The sequence below is a fragment of the Mobula birostris genome, chromosome 5 (assembly GCF_030028105.1).
Source record: "Mobula birostris isolate sMobBir1 chromosome 5, sMobBir1.hap1, whole genome shotgun sequence".
Lineage (NCBI taxonomy): Eukaryota > Metazoa > Chordata > Chondrichthyes > Myliobatiformes > Myliobatidae > Mobula > Mobula birostris.
Genome location: NC_092374.1, coordinates 182,027,707 through 182,050,711, shown reverse-complemented (window position 1 = coordinate 182,050,711; position 23,005 = coordinate 182,027,707). Strand labels below are relative to the sequence as shown.

The 23,005-nt window shown below is 43.9% G+C and overlaps 1 protein-coding gene across 1 annotated transcript in view; it reads right to left on the bottom strand.

Annotated features, from left to right (window-relative positions):
* Positions 1–6,440: 6,440 nt before the first annotated feature.
* Positions 6,441–23,005, bottom strand: part of LOC140197391 (uncharacterized) — a 54,903-nt gene continuing 38,338 nt past the window's right edge. Inside the window, exons 5-6 of the mRNA XM_072257352.1 lie at positions 15,663–15,755; positions 6,441–6,775 (exon numbers count right to left, since the gene is read on the bottom strand). Coding sequence (XP_072113453.1) covers positions 6,602–6,775; positions 15,663–15,755 — 267 coding nt within the window. The 3' untranslated portion in view covers positions 6,441–6,601. The remainder of the gene's footprint in view (positions 6,776–15,662; positions 15,756–23,005) is intronic.

Sequence of the window (23,005 nt, the reverse complement as noted above, 5' to 3'; positions counted from 1 at the left end):
ATATAAGACCAGGGATGTGATGTTGAGGCTCTATAAGGCACTGAAGAGACCACACTTGGAGTATTATGCGCAGTTTTGGTTTCCTGATTTTAGAAAGGGTATACAAACATTGGAGAGGGTTCAGAGAAGTTTCACAAGAATGATTCCAGGAATGAAAGGATTACTGACTGAGGAACGTCTAGCATCTCTTGGGCTGTATTCTCTGTAGTTCAGGAGAATGAGGGGGAATGTCATAGAAACATTCCTAATGTTAAAAGACAGATTATTTAAAGGTTGAAAATTATTTAAGAGACGGATGAGATATCACAAAGTTATTACCCATGGTAGGGGATTCTATGACAAGAGGATTGAAGGACATCCATTTAGAACTGAGATGTGGAGAAATTACTTTAGTCAGAGGGTGGTAAATCTGCGGATTTGTTGCCAGGAGCAGCTGTGGAGGCCAAGTCATTTGGATGTACTTAAGGCAGAGATAGATAGGTTCTTGATCAGCTGGGCATCAAAGTGTATAGGGTGAATGCAGGGGAGTGGGGATGACTGGAAGAATTGGGTCAGCCTATGATTGACTAACGGAGCAGACTCGATGGGCCGAATGACCTACTTCTGCTCCTATATCTTATAGTCTTATGGACTTTTGATCTTCATAGAGATCAATTAATTACAACAGTATATTAAGGTAGTACAAGGTAAGACAATGGTAGAATGCGGAATAAAGTATTTTGCAGTCCATAGCAAGTAGTGAGGTCAATAGTCCATTTCATCCTACTCAAGATTATTTAATAGTCTTATAACAACAGGACAAGAGCCTGGTGTTATATGTTTCAGGCGTTTGAATCTTCTTCTCTAAGGGAAGGCATAGAAGAGAGATCTTAAACACATGAAATTCTGCAGATGTTCGAGTTCCAAAGCAACACAAACAAAGTGCTGGAGAAACTCAGCAGGGTCTCAGCCTGAAACGCTGACTGTTTATTTATTTCCATAGATGTTACCTGATCTGCTGAGCAATTTGTTTGTGCTGGAGAAGAAATAATGTCTTGGCTTATGGGATCTACTTTACTGGGACAGCAGGAAGTGGAGACAGAGGCCATGGAGTGAGGTGGGTGCCACAGCTCGTTGCAGTTTCTTGCATTCAGAGGTAGAGCAATTGTACTTGGCACTAGCATTAATAATACAGGTTTTTACTGTTTGTATTCCCCTATTTCTTTGAGTGATATCGTTTTCTATTAACATAATCATCTTCACAAACTTCTTAGGAAATCTCTAAATATGAACATCGAAGCCAGCAGGAATGGTTCGACATGTACCTCTTTAATGGTCAGATTATCCATTGTTCCAACCCACTAACACTCTTCCAACATTCCAACTTCTATAGTGCACCAGAATTTTAAGTACCTTTTCCTTTACTACAATTATATTCTGAAGAATGTATTTATTTATTTTAAATTTAGAGATACAGTGTGAAGTAGGCCCTTCAAACCACTCTGTCCTGCAATCCCCGACACCACAATTATACCCTAACCTAATCACGGGACTCCCTACAATAACCAATTAAACTGCCCTGAATGTCATTGAATTGTTGGAAGAAACCAGAGCACCTGCGGGAAACCGATGCATTCCATAGAGGATATAAAGGTTCTTTATGTACGGGGTCTTTCTTTTGTTACATTTAAAATGGCGATTTTGTTATGTTAATCTGTGGAATGCAGCTTTGTTGTGTTTTAACGCTGCAGAGAGTTTGCGCTAACAGTTTGGTTTACTTTAAATGAGATAACCAGGTTCTATCAGCCAATGGGTGGTTATGTATCGTTTTGTTTTCGGATGCCATGCTGTATGATATGACTGTGGACTGAGTTTTGGCGGGGAGTCGGAGGAGAGACGAGGAGGACGGCGGACGTGCGGAGAGGCTCCGGTCGATCACTCCGGGTGGTCCCGAGCCGTGGGTCGACGGAATTCGGTGGTCGTCTGACGTCGAACTGAGCTCCAACGGTAGCGCGCGAAGAACTTGGACTTTGATAAGTGTTGGCGCCTTTTTTTTCCCCATTACTTTCCTTTCTGTATCAAATGTATACTAATGTCATAGAATTAGTAATATCTATAAAGTGTATGTGTTAAAATTTACTGGGTGTGCTGGCTGATGATTGATGTTTGTGATTGATTCGGGCGGTGACCAACCCTGTGGGGAGTGTTGAAGCAGGTGCTGGGCGGGATTTCCCCTAGACATACACGAGCCAATATAACGGAACGTTACATTTACAAATGACACTGGAACTGAATTCAGAACTCCAAGCTATAATAGTGTCACGCTAACCACTACACGACCGTGACGCGTACATTTTATCAATGTATCTGGCTTAAATGTCTGGGTTATCTCTCCACTCTCTTCATCTCATTTGTTCGTTTAGATGTTTTGTTAAGAAAATCCACAACACCCTTCCCATTCACACCCAGCACTCTCACCTTCTTCCTGTACAGGCCCTCCAGAATCTAACAGCTGCCCATGGTCCTTCACAACACCTCACCATCCTGATCATCTTTCGGTGAATCAGAAGCTAATGTTTTTCTTTTTTTCAAACACCGTGCTTACTGTCCGCAATTCAGCATGGGTGTGACCCAAGTGTCCAGGCTCCTGACATTATGTTTCAGATTCAATGATAACTAATCTCTCTTTCCTTGGTTTAACTGCACAAATCTCTTCATTTACTAATGAAGCTCGTTGGAAGTTTAAAGAACAGCATCTCATTTTACACATAGCCATTTGATAGCACTCAGACTGAGTTTCAAATTTCAGGGCATGATCACTGGAATCCTTTTTGCACGCTACTAGTGTAGGAAAGGACACATGGGACAGTCACGAGAACGCACACCAGTCGTTGTTGAGCAGTCAGCAGAGGAAAGGGTGAGCAGCATCAAGCTCCTGGATATCAATTTCTCACAGCCCCTTTCCTAGACCAAACATATTGAATAAGTCACGAGGATGGCAGTGACAAAACATCATGAGTATTTTGATTAGTTAGGATACGTCATCAAATACTCTTGCAAATTTCTAACAGTGTGCTGTGGAGACAATTCCCATTGATGACATCACTGCCTGATATGGAGTCTCCAATTCACAAGATAAAGAGAGGCTGTAGAGGTTTTCAAACTGTCAAATTTCTACTGGTGTACCATGTAGAGCATTCCCATCCACTGTATCGCTGCCTGGTATGGTAGCTCCAATGTGCACTCAAAAGAGTCTAGAACGGGTTGGGTTGTCAGAACAAACCTTCTCTAAATGCAATGTTGGCATTCCTTTCTAGAAGTATAGAATATACGTGCAGGGATGTGATGTTAAGGCTCTATAAGGCACTCGTGAGACTGCACTTAGAGTATTCTGTGCAGTTTTGGGCTCCTTATTTAAAAAAAAAGGATATACTGATATTGGAGAGGTTTCAGAGAAGATTCATGAGAATGATTTCAGTAATGAAAGGGTTACTGTATGAGGAACTTCTGGCAGCTCTTGGGCTGTATTGCCTGGAATTCGGAGAATGAGAATGAGGCGGGATCTCATAGAAACATTCCAAATGCTGAAAGGCCTGAAAATATTAGATATGTGAAAGTTATTTCCCATGGTAGGGGAGTCTAGGACCAGAGGGCACGACTTCAGGATTGAAGGATGTCCATTGAGAACAGAGATGTGGGGAAATTACTTTAGTCAAAGGGATGTAAATCTTGCTGCAAGTGGATAAGGAGGCCAAGTCATTGGGTGCATTTAGTCATAATAAAGCACAGCACAGAAACAGGCCCTTCAGCCCATCTAGTCGGTGCCAAGCAATGAACCAGTCTACTCCAATTTCGTATTTTTCATGTATATACAGTATCTGTAAGAAGATGAACCTGAAGTTAATATATAGTAACGTAGTCGTGTTTTGAGAATAAACTTACTTTTAAATCTGAACTTTGAAATGCACTGTAACAAAAAAGGTGAAACTTTCATTATCATTTCGGAAAAGACGGGACGTTTTAATTCCATCTGGGAGAGGACATGTGCACCGTTTTCAACATTGCAACCACACATCAGCTGCACCAATGGAGAATCACCAAAGGATCAGTCTGTGCTTCCAGATGGAGGGTAATGGGCCGCAACGTGGACTCTTTATTTCTCTGTATAGACGCTGCCTGACCCGCTGAGTTTCTGCAGTGAATGCTGAGCATTTCATTCTTAAGCCTCTAGTGCAGGGGCTCCCCACCTCGGGTCGACTGACCCCTTGGTTAATGGTAAGGGTCCATGGCATTTAAAAAAAAGGATGGGATCCCCTGTCCTGCTCCAGTGGGATTTGAACAGACCCATGAAAGTACTGCTGACCGACTGACAATGATGTCTATGTTGACTCAAGAACATGTAACATGCTGTAATGTTTCATGCTCGTGTAATGGTTTGTCTGCTGCAGCAGTGGTTGGGTTGTGATTAGAGATAACGGGGGCTTTGGAATGTGCGCTGGGCAATGAGGGAAGATGTTTTCTTTCTTGTGGGCCCGAGCGAAGTTTTCGCGGGCTTTTGTTCGGCGGAAGGTAGAGAGAGAAGATGCCAGAACGGGGAAGCCGTAGTCTGCAGGACGGAGTGGACGTGGAATGGGGTCGGGAGTTGACGCCCGAGGGGAAAATCGATGGATAACTAACAGACGGGAAAATAGTGAGCTCCAACGTTGCACATTAGACTGTTTCACGAGAATGGGCCTTTTTTCTTTTTTGTTTCTTTTCTAACATGTAGTCAAATTAAGAATTATAAAGCTCAATCGTTTAATTGCATATTGTGTACCATTTGTCATTTCGGGGTACTGATTTGTAACAGGGGAACACATCACGCAGCATCCACCCAGACATGATTCCTCAAGTTTAGCCAGGCCGGAGGCTGTCTTCCCCTAGATTAAGCTACTAGCTGAACCTGAGGATCACGAGCACATACATCAAGAGTAAATGTACTTTGAGCAGAGTCCCCACAAACAATCCCTCAAGTGCAGCTCGTAGAGAAACACGGCTGAAGGACGATCAGGACTAGAATCTGAATGATCGACTGCTCAAGGGTTCCTGGGCGTACATGGCTCCGAGGCCAAAACATATTGGTGCAATTACAAAGGATTTAACTAGGAGCTTGAGGATGTTCAGTATGTCATTAAAGACACTCGCAAATTTCTACTGATAGACCGTTGGGAGCATTCTAACTGTCTGCATTGCACGTCCGGTATTGAGGGGCCATGGCACAGGATAGGAAAAAAACTGCAGAAAGTTGCACTAGCCTCCCCAGCATTGAGAACACTTTCAAAAGGCATTGCCACAAAAAAAAAGCGGCATCAGTGATTAAGGACCCCGACACCCAGGATCCTGGGGCCTGAAGACACGCACCCAATGTTTTAGAAACGGATTCTTCCCCTCTGTCATCAGTTTTCTGCATGGACAATGAACCCTAAACACTATTTCACTGTCTACATTTTATACATCCAACTGAATCTTTATGTGCTTTCTATCTTGTGTGTGTTATGTGTGCTTTGGTCTGTGTATTACTGTTGGTGTTGTGTTTCGTACCTTGGCCCTGGAGGAACGCTGTCTCATTTGGCCATATTAATGGATATTCATATACGGTTGAATGAAAATTACACTTGAACTGAATTTATGTTAGGGGGAGGATCACTGGACTAAACACTAGTGTAAACATTCAGGCAACGACGATTTCAATGAGAAAATCCAGCTCTCACCCCCTGACGTTTATGGCAATTCCATCAGTGAACGCCCCACTATCAATCTTCTGGGGAATTACCATCGACCAGAGACTCAACTGGAATAACCATTTAAAGGAGAGATAGATAGGTTTTTGACTAGCCAGGACGTCAAAGGTTATGGGGAGAAGGCAGGAGAGAGGGGACGACTGGAAAATTGGATCAGCACACGATTGATTAGTGAAGCTGACTCGATGGGCCGGATGGCCTACTTCTGCGACTATATTTTATGATGGATATGGTCTTATGATGGACACAAGCATCCCACCTTTCAGGACATCTTCAGAACGTGGTGCAATAAGAAGCTATGATGCATTATTAAGAATCCTCTCCATCATGTACATGCTCTCTACTCATTACTACCATCAAGAGCATTTTAAAAACAGTTTCTTCACCTGTGCCATCAGATTGATGAACTGTCAGTGTGTTATTCCGCTATTGTACTGATGTATTTATTTACTTATTTCTTGTAACATAGTAATTCTCTGTGTCTTAACTAAACTACTGCCACAAAATAACAATTTTTTTACCCTAATGCCAATGTTAATAAATATGATCCTAATTCTGATTCTCAGAATATATATAACACATTTCTTTAATTCTAAGCAAAGATGGCGAAGAATACAGTTTTCATTGATGAATGCAAAGAGAAAGCTTTGATGAAAAGTGATTCTTAAATTCTTCCAATTTTTTAATCCAAATCTTCGTCGGAATACTAATACAAATGTATTACATGAAGCATCCCTCTTTGGGCAGCAAACCATATTTAAGCATAGCATAAGTAAACACTTCTCAAATATTCCTATCTCGGGCTCCAATAGATTAAATTCTCTGTGCAGAGAATGAAGTCTTTAGTTATTCAGACTTGGTTGGTGCCGATCATCTAAGGAAAAAACAATTCCACTTGTGTTCTGCACTGTAGCATACTCTACCATTTCTTTGGGAATGTGGATGTTCCTTTTTCCCTTGGTATGTTTAGGCCACCCCAGTTCAGCATATTGTGTGCCAGCTTCTTCGTATGTTTTCTGTTAAAAAGACAAACACATTACTGAAAAGTTCAATGCCATCAATTCTTCATTGAATAAATTCTGAAGGACATCAGTAAACAATCTGGATTTCTACAACAATAAACAAGCTGCTAGAGAAACTCAAAGAAATAAGCAGCACTTGTAAAGGGAATTGAACAGCTCACAGTTCATCTGAACTGAGATTTTAACAACAGTTCATCTCAGTCCATATTTACCATTAGTCTCATGTCATAGTTACCACTTACGAGGTTTGCGATTGCAATTTCAGGTATATTTGATTATAAGACTGTTTACCTCAGAATGAATCAAACTGTGGATTATATATTTCAGGTTTCTTGTGGTTGGTCCAATAATTCACCTGCATTAGAACGTCAATTATCAGAGGAACTCAGCTACTGACTTTAGAGGAGCAGCAAGGGAGTCAGAAAGATGATAAGAACAGTAGAGCAAAGATCCTGATGTCACTGATGAGAAGGAAGGAGAATATGGTGGAAGGACACACTCAGCTTGAATCTCCTATGCCAGAAGACCCACGATATGCTACCTGGGTGTAGACAACAGTGTGCGCATCTATCAGAGGCAGGTAAGGGGCTTGCGTTGATGGTGTTCTTTTGTCGTTGCTTTTCAGTTCTGAGAAGATGATTGGCATGCTATATTGGTACTGGGATGTGTGGCAACACTTGCAGCATGTCCCCAGCACACTCTTAGCTGTGTCAGTTGTGATGCCAATAATGCACCCTGTTATAGGTTTTGATACGCATGTGATAAATAAACAAATCTGACTGTGAATCTGATTCTGAGGATTTAAAAGGGATCACGTGAGTGTTTTTGCAGCTCACAGCTAGAAGAAACAAATTGCATCAAACTCTGAAATAGTAACACTTGCAAAAAAAATTGCAACTGTGTCCTGGCTTATTGCAGTTCAGTAAAAATAAGTTTCATTTAATTTATTTTTCCTTGTAACATAGTCTTGATGATAAGGCCAGTGTTCTGTCATTGCTAATTGGCCTTGCAAAGGTAGCAGTGAACCATCCTCTTGAACCCCTGCAATGCTTCTGAAGTAGATGCTCCCTGATACTGAAACAGGAGTCAACAGGTGTAATTTGTGGCTGAGCCTGGAGGTGGCGGTGTTCCCCTTCTGCAGTTCTTCCTTTCGAAGTTCGAGACTGTGAGTGTGGAAGCTGAATGTCTTCATAATCTAAGCAAGTCATTGCTGTGTGTTTTCTGAATAGTGCTAACTGCAATCAGCGTCTGTCAAAGGTGCAGGAAATGATATGTTGTGATAAGGATACCGTGATTCTACAAGGGGATGTGGACAGATTCATGGAAAAGTACAAGACTGGCAAGTTAAGGACAGGAAGTAAAGGACATGCGCTTTATTAAGATAAGCCGCAAGAGGAAGATTGGTAGTTACAGTAAATGGAGACAATTTGGAACTGGGAGAATTTCGAAAGGACCTAGGTGTTCTGGTGCATAAATCATAAAATGGTGGCAGGTAGCAAGTAGCAAAAAGTATTTTGGCCTTCACTGCAAATGGGTTTGAGTAAAAAAAAACAAAATGATTTATTTTCCAATTTGTGCAGAGCGTTGTTGATACCACACGAGAACTGAATAAAGTTTTGATCCAAAAGTCCATAACGCATGTGATCAGAATTAGGTCATTCAATGCATTGGTGTTTGTGCCCCATTCGATCTTGCCTGATTTATTTTCCATCTCAACCACATTCTCCTCTCTTCTCCCATAACCTTTGTTGCTTTCATTAATTATGTAGCTGCCAACCAGCACTTTAAATATCCTCACTGGCTTGGCCCCCACAGCTGTCTGTGGCAGTTAATTCCACAGATTCACCACCCTCTCACTGAAGAAATACCAACCAATCAGCATTCTAATCGAAGTCATGGAAGGGAGGTGACAGGTGAAGCCAAGTGGGCAGGAAAGGAAAAATGCTGGAGAGGAAAGATACCGATAGAAGAGGAGAGTGGACCATGGGAGACAACCCCTGCAGATTTATCTGTAAAGCTTTCCCTCACTGGAAGGAATGTTTGCGGACCTTAATGGAGGTGAATGGGAGGACAGAGTGCTTTTGTGGCTTGCAAGGATAAGTGCTGGGAGGGAGATAGGTGGGAAGAGACGAATGGAGAAGGGAAACTTGGAAGGTGTGATCGCTCCAGTGACTCTAATTTCTTCATCCAGCTTGCAATTTCTTCAGTGATTTGCAAGAGATACTTCAGGAAATGTTTCCACTTACAGATTATTTTATTGTGTGCCTCCAAGTATCCCAAAACCCCTTTAGCAATTGTGTTGCTGACCACTAATCTCAGGCAAAGTGTTCCACTTATGAACAAAAATGCAATGTAGTAAAACTGGAGGCTAAATGCAAACAAGTAGCTTATGTTACTAAGAAAGATGAAATAATTTAGATCTGTATTGGTTGGATTTTAGAAGAATGAGGGTTATGTCTTAAAATATCTATGATCCCAACAGGATTTGACAGGGCAGTTGTTGGAACACTTTCCCACTTTCTTGAGAAAAATGGATATAAAAACAAGGTAAGGAGTCGGTCATTTAAAATTGGCATACACAAAAATCCTGCTCACTGAGGATGTAAACATTTGGAAATACTCTTGCCTGAGGGTGTTTGAGACTAGATGACTAGAACCTTTTAAAGTAGCGATGATAGAGTGAAGAAAAGTTTTAGATAGACTGACGGATGAATAGAAGGATAGGGAGAGATGGCACTGAAGAGAAATTGAAGGAAGGATATTTAACGCTCTGCTCAAAAGTCATATGCATTAGTTTACGTAATGTGTTTATGTAAGAATTTATGTAAAGGCATATGTAATGCTAAGGTCATATCTAAGACTGTACTGCGAACGTTGTAGGATATTTCATTGAATGACTTTCTCTAGAAGCCGTGTGATCTGCTGTTTGTGTTTGAGGTACCACTAAATAAAAGGAGTTGTGAAGTTTATGCTTAGGAATGTCGTGTCCTCCAATCAGGATGATGGAACTCGGAGAAGGTTCTACAGTACGCTGCGCAGAGGAACATTGTATGGACACTGAGTTGGGTCGAGGTCTTTCTCGGTGGAAGAAGGAGAGAAAAAGCTCAAGATATCCAGCTGTCTGATCCGATCCAACAGGAATACACTTCTCGATGGAGGTGAAAGGGGAACTCCTACCAGTGAACAGTGAATAGGAGTTCGTGTCATGAGTACATCAGTCACATCAGATTGTGGAAGGTTTGAGCCCTAACCTGTGCACATTTGTTTTAGCTATGTAGGGCCCTTTTGTTTCTTTTTTTCTTTCTTCTTTAATTGTGGTTTGATTAAGTTAAAATTTATAAATATATTTTCTTTATAATTGTATGAAGTGCACGCTCTGTTATTTCTTGCCGAATGGCAATTGTCTGCGGGCAGCAGTTAAACAGTATTAACACGGATTGCGAGACATTCCAACTCCCCAGTTTTGGTAGGTATCAGGACATATAAACCCTAGATGTTCGGAGCCTGAAACAGGTAGTTTTCTCACTGCTGAGTCTGGTGGCTGCTAGCAAGGAACTAATGAGCTGCATCTTTAGAGATGCCCGGTATAAAGGGGCTTCACATAGATCAGGTCTGATCATACTGAATGACAGGAAAAGAACTGAAGGTGATATTGGTCTAATTTTCATACATTGCATTTCCTTGTGTTTTAGAATAAATATGTTAGAACATACACACAATGACCACTTTATTAAGCATATCAGCATACTTGCTTGTTAAAACAAATATCTAATCAGCCGAACTTGTGGCAGCAACTCAATGCATAGATGTCATGGTCCTTTCCGTGAAGTCGCATTCTGGTTCCATGGACTCAGGACTCCAGGTATTCCAGCAGACCCTTGTTTGGTTGTGCTAATCATAGGCACTTGATTCCCATCTTTGGGCTTGGATATAAGTAGCATTGGGGTTGAGTGTGGGCTGCTGGTGTGTCTTGTCAGTCGCCCTTGGAGCAAACTACAATGGAAGGCTATTAAAACCATTTGAGATCTCTAGGCCTGGTTGGAGAACCACAGCTTCATGGAGCCTTGTTGCCACTCGTTGGAGTAGACTTTGTGGTATGGATTCGGCTGCTTCCCGGGCCAGCTGAGTGGCCGTCAGCCACTCGGAGCTACATACGGATCCGACTGTTTCGTAGCCAGCGGAGGTTTCTGGCTGTAACTGCGACTCGGAGCAACCCCGAAGCAGAGATGGAACTATCTGTCGTTCTTTGGTGTTTGTCTCTTCTTGTCCTTGCCTCTGTGGAGAAAGCAGACCGTTTTGACGTTGCCCTGCGGGGGGATCTGTCTTGTCTTGTCCTCGCCTCCGCGGGGTAAGTCAGGCCGTTCTGCCGTTGCCCTGCGGGGGGCGGGGTTTCATGTCTTGTCTTGTCTCTGCCTCTGTTGGGTAAGTCCGGCCATTTTGCCGTTACCCAACAGGTGGACCTGTACCACCTTGGTGTGGAGGGGGGTGAGTCCCGGCTTGTCTAAGTATAAGTCCCGGCTCCATGTCTACGTACTGTCCTTTCTCATTTTCGTGTCGTGTTACCGATGCGTCCTGGCTTCTCGAAGGACAAGTCCCGCTCTACGTTGATGCTCAGTTTCCAGTTGGTCACTCAGGTCCAGCCTCCGAGTTATAAGCCTCCAACCCTCAAGATCAGTCCCCAGCCTCCCAGATCAAGACCCAAGGCCCCAGCCTGCAGCCAAGCTCAAGATCCAAGACCCCAGCCAGCAGCCAAGCTCAGGATCCCAGTCGCCAGCCGGCAGCCAAGCACAAGATCCCAGACCCCGGCCGGCAGCCAAGCTCAAGGTCCCAGACCCCAGCCGGCAGCCAAGCTCAAGATCCCAGACCCCGGCCGGCAGCCAAGCTCCAAGAATGCTAATCTCGAGGATCCCAAGCTAAGCTTCAAGAACACAAGCCCTGGAGGAACGCTGTCTCAGTTGGCCGTATTAATGGGTATTCATATACGGTTGAATGACAATTACACTTGAACTGAATTGATGTTAGGGGGAGGATCACTGGACTAAACACTAATATAAACATTCAGACAATGGTGATTTTCAATGAGAATATCCAGCTCTCACCCCCTGATGTTTATGGCATTTCCATCAGTGAACACCCCACTATCAATATCCTGGGCAATTACAATCGATCAGAGACTCAGCTGGAATTTCCATTTAAAGGAGAGATAGCAACACACATCAAAATTGCTGGTGAACGCGGCAGGTCAGGCAACATACCTAGGAAGAGGTACAGTCGACGTTTCAGGCCAAGACCCTTCGAGGGACTAACTGAAGGAAGAGATAGTAAGCGGGGCGGGGGGGGAGTTCCAAAATGAGAGGAGAAGACAGGAGGGGAAGATATGGAGCCAAGAGCTGGACAGGTGATTGGCAAAGGGGATATGAGAGGATCATGGCACAGGAGGCCCAGGGAGAGGGAAAAGGGGGAGGGGGAGGAACCCAGAGGGTGGGCAAGGGGTATAGTCAGAGGGACAGAGGGAGAAAAAGGGGAGTGAGAGAAAGAATGTGTGCATAAAAATAAATAACCGATGGGATACGAGGGGGAGGTGGGGCATTAGCGGAAGTTCGAGAAGTCTATGTTCATACCGACAGGTTGGAGGCTACCCTGACGGAATATAAGTTGTTGTTCCTCCAACCTGATTGTGGCTTCATCTTTACAGTAGAGGAGGCCGTGGATAGACATGTCGGAATGGGAATAGGATGTGGAATTAAAATGTGTGGCCACTGGGAGATCCTGCTTTCTCTGGCGGACAGAGCGTAGGTGTTCAGCAAAGCGGTCTCCCAGTCTGCGTCGGGTCTCGCCAATATATAGAAGGCCACATCGGGAGCACTGGACGCAGTATATCAGCCCAGCCGACTCACAGGTGAAGTGTCGCCTCACCTGGAAGGACTGTCTGGGGCCCTGAATGGTGGTAAGGGAGGAAGTGTAAGGGCATGTGTAGCACTTGTTCCGCTTACAAGGATAAGTGCCAGGAGGGAGATCAGTGGGGAGGGATGGGGGGAGGGGGGACGATTGGACAAGGGAGTCGCGTGGGGAGCGATCCCTGCGGAAAGCAGAGAAAAGAGGGGAGTGAAGGATGTACTTAGTTGTGGGATCCCGCTGGAGGTGGCGGAAGTTACTGAGAATAATATGTTGGACCCAGAGGCTGGTGGGGTGGTAGGTGAGGACCAGGAGAACCCTATTCCTAGTGGGGTGGCGGGCGGATGGAATGAGATCAGATGTGCATGAAATGGGGGAGATGCATTTGAGAGCAGAGTTGATGATGGAGGAAGGGAAGCCCCTTTCCTTAAAAAAGGACACCTCCCTCGTCCTGGAATGAAAAGCCTCATCCTGAGAGCAGATGCGGCAGAGATGGAGGATTTGCGAGAAGGGGATGGCAGTTTTGCAAGAGACAGGGTGAGAACAGGAATAGTCCAGATAGCTGTGAGAGTCAGTAGGCTTATAGTAGACATCAGTGGATAAGCTGTCTCCAGAGATAGAGACAGAAAGATCTAGAAAGGAGAGGCAGGTGTCGGAAATGGACCAGGTAAACTTGAGGGCAGGGTGAAAGTTGGAGGCAAAATTAATAAAGTCAACGAGCTCAGCATGCATGTAGGAAGCAGCGCCAATGCAGTCGTCGATGTAGCGAAGGAAAAGTGGAGGACAGATACCAGAATAGGTTCGGAACATAGATTGTTCCACAAAGCCAACAAAAAGACAGGCATAGCTAGGACCTGTACGGATGCCCGTAGTTACACATTTAGTTTGGAGGAAGTGGGAGGAGCCAAAGGAGAAACTACTAAGAGTAAGGACCAATTCACCTAGACGGAGCAGAGTGGTGGTAGAGGGGAATTGATAGGTCTGGAATCCAAAAACAAGTTGGGCCAGAATAGGTTCGGAACATAGACAGAACTAATCAGTTCCCCTCTACCATCCTCCCGCCACCCCACTAGGAATAGGGCTCCCCTGGTCCTCACCTAACACCCCACCAGCCTCCGGGTCCAACATATTATTCTCCGTAACTTCCGCCACCTCCAACGGGATCCCACCATATAGCGCATCTTTCCCTCCCCCTCCCGTTTTACACAGGGATCGTTCCCTACGCGACTCCCTTGTCCATTCATTCCCCACCCCCAACCCATCCCTCCCCACTGATCTCCCTCCTGGCTCTTATCCTTGTAAGCGGAACAAGTGCTACACATGCCCTTACACTTCCTCCCTTACCACCATTCAGGGTTCCAGACAGTCCTTCCAGGTGAGGCGACACTTCACCTGTGAGTCGGCTGGGGGGATATACTGCGCCCGTTGCGTCCGATATGGTCCTCTATATATTGGCGAGACCAGACGCAGATTGGGAGACCGTTTTGCTGAACACCTACGCTCTGTCCACCAGAGAAAGCAGGATCTCCCAGTAGCCACATATCTCAGTTCCACATCCCATTCCCATTCTGACATGTCTATCCACTGCCTCCTCTACTGTAAACATGAAGCCACACTCAGGTTGGAGGAACTACACCTTATATTCTGTCTGAGTAGCTTCCAACCTGATAGCATGAACATTGACTTCTCTAACTTCCGCTAATGCCCCACCTCCCCCTCGTACCCCATCCGTTATTTATTTTTTATGCACACGTTCTTTCTCTCACTCTCTTTATTCTCCCTATACACATTGCCCATACTCTGGGTTCCCCCCCTCCCCCTTTTCCTTCTCCCTGGGCCTCCTGTCCCATGATCCTCTCATATCCCCTTTGCCAATCACCTGTCAGCTCTTGGCTCCATCCCTCCCCCTCCTGACTTCTCCTATCATTTTGGATCTCCCCCTCCCCCTCCCACTTTCAAATCTCTTACTAACTCTTCCTTCAGTCAGTCCTGATGAAGGGTCACAGCCTGAAATGACGACTGTACCTATTCCTAGGCATGCGGCCTGGCCTGCTGCGTTCACCAGCAACTTTGATGTGTGTTGCTTGAATTTCCAGCATCTGCAGAATTCCTCTTGTTTGCTTTTTTAAAGGAGAGATAGACAGGTTTATGACTAGCCAGGACGCCAAAGGTTATGGGGAAAAGGGGGAAGAGAGGGGATCACTGAAAAAATTCGATCAGCACACGATTGATTAGTGAAGCTGACTCGATGGGCCTAATGGCCTACTTCTGCGACTATATTTTATGATGGGCATGGTCTTATGTTGGACACAAGCATCCCACCTTTCAGGACATCTTCAGAACGTGGTGCCATAAGAAGCTATGATGCATTATTAAGGATCCTCTCCATCATGTACATGCTCTCTACTCATTACTACCATCAAGAGCATTTTAAAAACAGTTTCTTCCCCTGTGCCATCAGATTTATGAACTGTCAATGTGTTATTCCTCTATTGTACTGATGTATTTATTTACTTACTTCTTGTAACATAGTAAATCTCTGTGTCTTCACTGCACTGCTGCACAAATTAACAACGTTTTACCCTATGCCAATGTTAATAAATCTGATCCTAATTCTGATTTTCAGAATATATATAACAAGTTTCTTCAATTCTAAGCAAAGATGGCAAAGAATACGGTTTTCATTGATGAATGCATATGGAAGAGAAAGCTTTGATGACAGGTAGTTCTTAAACTCTTCCAATTTTTTCAATCCAAATCTTCATCAGAATACTAATACAAATGTGTTGCAGGAATCATCCCTCTTTGGGCAGCAAAACCATAGTTAAGCATAACATAAGTAAACACTTCTCAAATATTCCTATCTCGGGCTCCAATAGATTAAAATCTCTGTGCAGAGAATGAAGTCTTCAGTTATTATGGTTGGTGCTGATCATCTAATGAAAAAAACAATTCCACTTGTGTTCCGCACTGTAGCATACTCTACCATTTCTTTGGGAATGCGGATGTTCCTTTTTCCCTTGGTATGTTTAGGCCACTCCAGTTCAGCATATTGTGTGGCAGCTTCTTCCTGTGTTTTCTGTTAAAAAGAAAAACACATAACTGAAATGTTCAAAGCCATCAATTCTTCACTGAATAAACTCTGAAGAACATCAGTAAACAATCTGGATTTCTACAACAATAAACAAGCTGCTAGAGAAACTCAAAGAAATAGGCAGCACTTGTAGAGGGAATTGAACAGCTCACAGTTCATCTGAACTGAGATTTTAACAACAGTTCATCTCAGTCCATATTTACCATTAGTCTCATGTCATAGTTACCATTTACGAGATTTGCGATTGCAATTTCAGGTATATTTGATTATAAGACTGTTTCCCTCAGAATGAATCAAACTGTGGATTATATATTTCAGGATTCTTGTAGCTGGTCCAATAATTCACCTGCATTAGAATGTCAATTATCAGAGGAACTCAGCTACTGACTTTAGAGGAGCAGCAAGGGAGTCAGAAAGACGACAAGAACAGTAGAGCAAAGAGCCTGCTGTCACTGATGAGAAGGAAGGAGAATATGGTGGAAGGACACACTCAGCTTGAATCTCCTATGCCAGAAGATCCATGATATGCTACCTGGGCGTAGAAAACAGTGTGCGCATCTATCAGAGGCAGGTAAGGGACTTGCGTTGATGGTGTTCTTTTGTTGTCGCTTTTCAGTTCTGAGAAGATGATGGGCATGCTATATTGGTACTGGGATGTGTGGCGACACTTGCAGGCTGTCCCCAGCACACACTTAGCTGTGTCAGTTGTGATGCCAATAATGCACCCTGTTATAGGTTTCGATACGCATGTGATAAGTAAACAAATCTGACTGAATCTGATTCTGAGGATTTAAAAGGGATCACGTGAGTATTTCTGCAGCTCACAGCTGGAAGAAAGAAGTTGCATCCAACTCTGAAATAGTAACACTTGCAAAAACTTTGCAACTGTGTCCTGACTTATTGTCGTTCAGTAAAAATAAACTTCATTTAATTTAGTTATCCTTGTAACATAGTCTCGATGATAGGCTAGTATCTTGTCATTGCTAATTGGCCTTGCAAAGGTAGCAGTGAACCATCCTCTTGAACCCCTGCAATGCTTCTGAAGTAGATGCTCCCTGATACTGAAACAACAGTCAGCAGGTGTAAATTGTGGCTGAGCCGAGAGGTGGCGGTGATCCCCTTCTGCAATTCTTCCTTTCGAAGTTCGAGACTGTGAGTGTGGAAGTTGAATGTCTTCATAATCTAAGCAAGTCATTGCTGTGTGTTTTCTGAATAGTGCTAACTGCAATCAGCATCTGCCAAAGGTGCAGGAAATGATATGTTGTGATAAGGATACTGTGATTCTACATTGTGATGGACAAGTACAAGACTGGCAGGTTAAGAACATGAAGTAAAAGGACATGCGCTTTATTAAGATAAGCCACAAGAGGAAGATTGATATTTACAGTAAATGGAGAGACTGTGGAACTGGGAGAATTTCGAAAGGACCTAGGTGTTCTGGTGCATGAATCATAAAATGATGGCAGGTAACAAGTAGCAAAAAGTATTTTGGCCTTCATGGCAAAGGGGTTTGAGTAAAAAAAAACAAAATGATTTATTTTCCAATTTGTGCAGAGTGTTGATGAGACCACACTGGGGTACTGAATAAAGTTTTGGTACAAAAGACCATAACGCATGTGATCAGAATTAAGTCATTCAATGCACTAATGCTTGGTCCACCATTCGATCTTGCCTGATTTATTTTCCATCTCAACCACATTCTCCCATAACCTTTGTTGGTTTCATTAATTATGTAGCTTCCAACCAGCACTTTAAATATCCTCTCTGGCTTGGCCTCCACAGCTGTCTGTGGCAATTAATTCCACAGATTCACCACCCCCTCACTGAAGAAATTCCTACTCATCACTATTCTAATCGGAGTCATGGAAGGGAGGTGACAGGTGAAGCCAAGTGGGCAGGAAAGGAAAAATGCTGCAGAAGAAAGATACTGTTAGAAGAGGATAGTGGACCATGGGAGACAACCCCAGCAGATTTACCTGTAAAGTGTTCCCTCAGTGGAAGAAGTGTTTGTGGACTTTAATGGAGGTGACTGGGAGGACAAAGCGCTTTTGTGGCTTGCATGGATAGGTGCTGGAAGGGAGATTGGTGGGAAGAGACGAATGGACAAGGGAAACATGGAAGAAGTGATCCTTCCAGTGACTCTAATTTCTTCATCCAGCTTGTAATTTCTTCAGTGATTTCCAAGAGATACTTCAGGAAATGTTTCCAATTATAGATCATTTTATTGTATGGCTCAAATTTTCCCAAAACCCCTTTAAAAATTGAGTTGCTGACCACTAATTTCAGGCAAAGTGTTCCACTTAAGAACAAAAATGCAATGTAGTAAAACTGGAGCCTCAATGCAAACAAGTAGTTTATCTTACGAAGAGAGACGAAATAATTTAAATCTGTATAGGTTGGATTTTAGAAGAATGAGGGTTATGTCTTAAAATATCTGTGATCCCAAGAGGATTTGACAGGGCAGATGTTGGAACACTTTCCCACTTTCTTGAGAAAAATGGATATAAAAACAAGGTAAGGAGTCGGTCATTTAAAATTGACATGCACAAAAATTCTGCTCACTGAGGGTGTAAACCTTTGGAAACACTCTTGCCTGCGGGTGTTTGAGACTGGATGACTAGAACCTTTTAAAGTAGCGATGATAGAGTGAAGAAAGGTTTTAGATTGACAGATGGATGAATGGAAGGATAGGGAGAGATGGTACTGAAGAGGAATTGAAGGAAACATATTTAACGCTGTGTTCAAAAGTCATATGCAATAGTTTTATGTCTTTACGTCTTTATGTAAGACTTTATGTAAAGGCATATGTAACGCTGAGGTTCTATGTAAGACTGTACTGCTAATGTTGTAGGATATTTCATTGAATGACTTTCTGTAGAAGCAGTGTGATCTGCTGGTTGTATTTGAGTTACTCTTAAATACAAGGAGATGTGATGTTTATGCTTAGGAATGTCGTGTCCTCCAATCAGGATGATGGAACTCGGAGAAGGTTCTACAGTACGCTGCGCAGAGGAACATTGTATGGACACTGAGTTGGGTCGAGGTCTTTCTCGGTGGAAGAAGGAGAGAAGAAGCTCAAGAGAGCCAGCTGTATGATTAGATCCAACAGGAATGCAGTTCTCGATGGAGTCCAAAGGGGAACTCCTACCAGGGAACAGTGAATAGGAGCTAGTGTCATGAGTACATCAGACACATCAGATTGTGGAAGGTTTGAGCTCCAACCTGTGCACATTTGTTTTAGCTATGATGGGCCCTTTTGTTTCTTTTTTTCTTTAATAGTGGTTTGATTAAGTTAACATTTATAAATATACTTTATAATTGTATGGAGTGTATGGTCTGTTATTTCTTGCCAAATGACAATTTTATGGGGGCAGTAGTTACACAGTATTAACATGGATTGTGAGACATCCCAACTTCTCAGATTTGGTAGGTACCAGGTCATACAAACCCTAGCTGTACGGAGCCTGAAACAGGTGGTTTTCTCACTGCTAAGTCTGGTGGCTGTTAACAAGGAACTAGCGAGCTGCATATTTAGAGATGCCCGGTATAAAGGGGCTTCACATATATCAGGCCTGATCATACTGAATGACAGGAAAAGAGCTGAAGATGACATTGGTCTAATTTTCATACATTGCATTTCCTTGTGTTTTAGAATAAATAAGTTAGAACATACACTGAATGGCCACTTTATTAAGCACATCAGCATACTTGCTTGTTAAAACAAATATCTGATCAGCTGAACTTGTGGCAGCAACTCAATGCATAGATGTCATGGTCCGGTCCGTGAAGTTGCATTCCGGGTCCATGGACTCAGGACTCCGGGTATTCCAGCAGTCCCTCGTTTTGTTGAGTTAATCATAGGCACTTGATTCTCATCTTTGGGCTTCGAATATAAGTAGCCTTGGGGTTGAGGGTGGGCTGTGGGTTTGTCTTGTCAGTCCCTCTCAGAGCAAACTGCTGGTGGAAGACTAGTGAAACCATTTGTGATCTCTAGGCCTGGTTGGAGACCACTGTTTCATGGAGCCTTGTTGCCACATGTTAGAGTAGTCTTTGTGGTATGGATTTGGCTGTTTCCTGGGCCAGCTGAGTGGCTGTCAGCCACTCTGAGCTAAGTAGGGATCTGGCTCTTCCTGTAGCCAGCAGTGGTTGCTGGCTTTAACTGCAACTCGGAGCAACTCTGAAGCAGAAGTGGAATTGTCTGTTGTTCTTTGGTGTTTGTCCCTTCTTGTCCTTGCCTCTGTGGGGTAAGTCAGACATTTTTGATGTTGCTCTGTGGGGGATCTGTGCTGTCTTGTCCTTGCCTCTGTGGGGTAAGTCAGGCTGTTCTGCTGTTGCCCTGTGGGTGGTCAGGTCTTGTCTTGTCTTTACTTCTGTTGGGTAAGTCTGGCCGTTACCCAACAGGTGGACCTCTCCCACCTTGGTGTGGAGAGGTTGAGTCCTGGCTTGTCTAAGTACAAGTCTCAGCTCTATGTCTATGTACTGTCCTGTCTCATTTTGATGTCTTGTTAATGATGAGTTAGGGCTTTACTCTTTGGAGAGAAGGAGCATGAGAGGAAACATGATAGAATTGTACAAGATAATAAGAGGAATAGATAGAGTGGATAGCCAGTGCCTCTTACCCAGGGCACCACTGCTCAATACAAGAGGACATGGCTTTAAGGTAAGGGGTGGGAAGTTCAAGGGGGATATTAGAGGAAGGCTTTTTAACTCAGAGTGGTTGGTGCATGGAATGCACTGCCTGAGTCAGTGGTGGAGGCAGATACACTTGTGAAGTTTAAGAGACTACTAGAGAGGTATATGGAGGAATCTAAGGTAGGGGCTTATATGGGAGGCAGAGTTTGAGGGTTGGCACAACATTGTGGGCTGAAGGGCCTGTACTGTGCTGTACTGTTCTATGATTCCCGGCTTTTTGAAGGACAAGTCCCGGCTCTACGTTGATGTTCAGTTTCCAGTTGATCTCTCAGTTCTAGCCTCTGAGTTATTAGCCTCCAAGCCTCAAGACCAAGTCCCCAGCTTCTCAGATCAAGACCCATGGCTGCAGCCAACAGCCAATCTCAAGTTCCAAGCCCCAGCTGGCAGCCAAGCCCAGGATGCAAGACCCCAGCTGGCAGCCAAGCTCAGCTCATGATTCCGGACCCAGCCAGCAGCCAAGCTCAGGATCCCAGACCCCAGCTGGCAGCCAAACTCAGGATCCCAGACCCCAGCTGGCAGCCAAGCTCAGGATCCCAGACCCCAGGCAGCAGCTAAGCTGAAGATTCCAGACCCCAGACTCCAGCCGGCAACCAAGCTCAAGATCCCAGACCCTGGCCGGCAGTCAAGCTCCAAGAACCCAAGCCTCGAAGATCCCAAGCCAAGCTCCAAGAACCCAAACCTCGAAGATCCCAAGCCAAGCTCCGAAAACCCATGCCTCGAGGATCCCAGGCCAAACTACAAGAACACTAGCCTCGAGGATCCCAAGCCAAGCTCTGAGAACACTAACCTTGAGGATCCCAAACCAAACTACAAGAACACTAGCCTTGAGGATCCCAAGCCAAGCTCCAAGAACACAAGCCTGAAGTCCCCAGCCTCCAAGCTCATGACCCAAGGCCCCAGCCTGCAGCCAAGCTCTAGACCCAAGACCCCAGCCTTAAGCCTCAAGAGCAAACACCCCAGACTGTCTCGAAGCTTAGGCCTCCAGACCCCAGCCACATCCTCTCCTGAAGTCATGTCATCTCCTTGCCTGGTTCTGGGGCCTAGCCCAAGGCAAGACCCAACTTCTGGGTCCTTGTCCACTCTTGGGCTCGGAGTCGAAGCCTTGTCTCCTAGTCCATGGTTTCTAGTCCTGGTCCTGCTTTCCCTCGCCCAAGTCTGCGTTCTTCTCTCTGCTCCTGGTCTGAATCCTGTCAGGTCTCTACTCTAGTCAAGTCCTGTTCCTTGTACTTCAGTGTCTTGCATTTGGGTCCATTCCCACCGCCCAATTGTGACAATAGAGGCATGCAGACATGGTCAAGAGCGCCAATTGTTATTCAGATCCAACATCAGAAATCAGAATGGTGAAGAAATATGAACCCAGTGATTTTGCTAGTGGTTGTTCGTACCAGGCAAGTTGGTTTACAGAACACGTTGAACCTTGAAGTGGATGGGCTACAGCAGCAGATGACTACAAACATACACTCAGAGGCTACTATATTGGGTACAAGAAGTACCTAAAAACTGGATGTGTGTGTGTGTGTGTGTATACATGATGTAGTGTAAATTATAAACCTACTCCACAATAATCTAACCCTTCACTCCTACACAGCACATTTCCCCTATTTAATTACAACTACATTCATATCTAAGAATCCGTTAAATGGCCAGTATCGTAATAACCAATACAAGCTATAGAAATGCATCCCAGGCACCTACCACTCTCTGTCTTTCTCTGTCTTTATAATATTTATAAAAAAAAAAACTATAAAAACTACCTCTGGCATCTCTCTTAAACTTTCCTCCACTGGGCTTAGATATATGTCCTTTAGTATGAGCCATTGCAATTCTGTGTATTGGCTCTCCACTCCATGGTTGGCATAATCTTATACACCTCTATCAAATCACTTATCCTTCCTCTTCACTCCATAAAGAAAACCCTAGTTCCCTCAACTTATCCTTATGTAAAGCAACATCCTAGTAAATCTCTTTTGCACTCTGTAAAGTTTCTACATCTTTCCGATAAGACCACCAAAGCTGAACATAATCCTCTATGTGTGGCCCGTGCAGAGTTTTACAGAGCTACATCATTCTCTCAAGGCTCTTGAATTCAATCTCAGACTAATAAAAACCAACACCATAGTCAAGTCAAGTCAAATTCATTTATAAAGCACACTCAAAAGCAGCCCATGTTGACCAAAGTGCTGTACACCTTCTTAAACACCCTATCAACTTTTGTGGCAACATTGACATGGACTCTCAGATCCTTATGTTGCTCTACATTGCTAGGAATCCTGTTCTTAATCTTCTCCTCCACCTTCAAGTTCGATCTTCCAAAGTGCATTATCACACTTTTTCCGAATGGATCTTCATCTGCACATTTCCATCCTGCTCTGCATCTTGTCAGTATCCTCTTGTAACCTATGAAAACCTTCTACACTATCCAAACAACCCCAATGTTAGTGTTAGCAGCAAACTAACTAAACCACCTTTTCACCTCCTTATCCAAGTCATTTATAAATTGCACAAAGGCCAGGGTTCCTAGTTCAGATCACTGATACATCAGT